Genomic DNA, 2,341 nt, shown 5'->3' with positions numbered 1-2,341 from the left:
GGTAATCCTGGGGTCGTGATGATGGGACCCTTGAATACTGTTGCCCAGGGTACAGGGAAGTGTTAATCCGGCCCTGCCACCACGTGCCAACTGTCAAACACCTTTGTGGAGAATTAAGAGTATTTTGTTTTTTCATGCTTTGCTTCTGCATTTTGGCTCAGTTTTTGGTTAACTGATTGTTTAATCTATTAAATGTTGTCATTTTTGTGAGGTTTAATAAGATTCATCTGTTTATGAAACCTGAGGAGAACAAAGTGTTTTCTTAATATGTACTTTTGTGGAAAACCCTAGAACTGAAATAAGTACGGATGGACTGATTTGAGTACCAGGTATTTGTGTGTGCACCAGCACTAATGTAAGAGTTTTCTAATACCAAACCGAGGTGTGTATTCTCCTCTTAGTTGAGAAGTTAGGTGTTAGTGGATGCACAGAGCTAGCTGACCGCAAAGTTTTTCTTTGTTTTCTCATTTGTATCGTATTTGAGTTGGTAGTCCTGACTAAAACTTTGTGTTGTTTACAGTAATGCACCATAAATAAAGATCCAGAGATAGATCCTCTGATTTTCAAACTCATTCTCCCCTTAATTACAATTAATTTAATGGAATTAATGTTTGTATCAGCATTCATATCAGCAAGTACTCTAAACTAAGTACTTTCACTTATATTTAGTTTGAAAAAATAGGTATAAATAAACTAAAATTTAATTAACAGGCAAGTAAAACTAAAACTCTATCAAGGTTTTGTTTTGCATTTAAAGATTTTTTTAAACGGGTTGGTCACACTTCAAGGACTACTTGAAGTGTCAGAAGCTCTTGTTCATCAATGTGGAGAATTGCTCTTACTTAGATTTCAGGATGCCAATGGGACAATGTCCTATAGATTAGGTTGAGATGTGCAGTAAATACAGGCCCAGAGGGGATGGAAGAAAAATTCAAAAGAACCCATGACATCAAGAGCTCCATAGAGGATTGCGTGGAGCGTGTGGGCTGGGTACCAGAAAGCCCATGATGAMTCAGAACAGGAAGTTAGTGTGGCCCATAGAACAAGTGACCAAAGGCTCTGTGATAGGACAGAAAAAAGATGGAGGATCTTGTGGTTGGGTGACAGAAGTCCTTTTGTGTAGCAGGGTGATAACAAGGACACAGTTGAGTTTTTGTGCTGGGGAAGACGACGATAAAAACGCGATTGAAACTAGGATCAGATTGGACAGGAATGTGAGGGCTTCTTGATTCTGACTGGAAACCCTAAGGACCTACTTAGCTTGAAGAGTGACATCATGTCAGTTGGTATGCTGAAGCTTCCCTCTCATCAACACCCAGTGTGTGATTGTATTTGTGACAATCTTAAAGAAGTCTTAGAAAGAGGCAGCTTGCATACTTCCACATTAATGACATAAGATAATAGAGCTGAGCAGTCCTCACTTGGGATAGATGGTAGTCATCTTGGCTGCTGCATATCCTGGCTTGCACGCCCCTTTGCTAAGGTTTCCATACTTGTACGTCAACTCTGTTGARCTGTAAATTAGAACAAAGGGTGACATTATTCAGAGACATCATGAAACCTGATTCTTAATTACACAGACACATTCAAAGCATCAAAAACTGAGCTTGTCAAACAATCTCTTGGAGAGATAGAGCTGTTGATTGCTTGGGAAGTTGAAGAAGTCGGCAAGAAGTTTGCGTGTCGTGTGTGTGGCCAGACAAAACAGTGAGGCCTTGTTTAAATAATCCCACCAGCAGTGCTAAGTCTAGAACCTCCCAATAACTACCATGATCATTAATAATCTGATGTACACCGGAACACTAGTTCAAATAAACAGAGTAGGAAAGGAGTCAGGGCTGTGCTCTATGTGAGGTCCAAACTCAAAGCTGGCTGAAGGAGCAGCTCAACTACAGCATGGCTGCAGGAATTAGAAGCACTAATATGTTCAAACACTAAATGCATTAGCAGCATTCACTGGTCTGCAGCTGGCAAGTACTGTAATTAAGTGACAATGAAATCTTGGAGAAACTATTTCCATTAGTCAGTCTACTAGCAGAAATAAATAAAACAGAATTCAATGATTTTCAAATCTCTGTCACATATTTTATTCATATTGGAACATAGTAAATGTATCAATGTTTAAACTAAAAAYCTGTACCATTTTGGAGGGGGAATTTATTTTTGAATTTGATGACAGCAACACYTCACAAGAAGGTTGAAACGAGTTCATGTTTCCCTCCATGAAGCATCTCCTCTTCTAAACATCACTCTGTTAAAGTGATCCATGATTAGTTGTAACATTAGACTTTATTTAATAAACATATATTTTAACTGTAAAATAAAGACTGTAAAAATACTG

General features: G+C 38.5%; 1 protein-coding gene across 1 annotated transcript in view; it reads right to left on the bottom strand.

The window, feature by feature from the left end:
* Positions 1-1,421: 1,421 nt before the first annotated feature.
* LOC106531979 (uncharacterized) overlaps positions 1,422-2,341 on the bottom strand; it is a gene marked incomplete at its 3' end in the record, with an annotated part of 43,819 nt that continues 42,899 nt past the window's right edge. The window contains 1 exon segment of the mRNA XM_014027943.1: positions 1,422-1,514. Coding sequence (XP_013883397.1) covers positions 1,422-1,514 — 93 coding nt within the window.

The sequence above is a fragment of the Austrofundulus limnaeus genome, unplaced genomic scaffold (assembly GCF_001266775.1).
Source record: "Austrofundulus limnaeus strain Quisiro unplaced genomic scaffold, Austrofundulus_limnaeus-1.0 Scaffold700, whole genome shotgun sequence".
NCBI lineage: Eukaryota > Metazoa > Chordata > Actinopteri > Cyprinodontiformes > Rivulidae > Austrofundulus > Austrofundulus limnaeus.
Note: the sequence above shows the minus strand (reverse complement) of the source record. Positions and strands in the feature narration are given on the sequence as shown.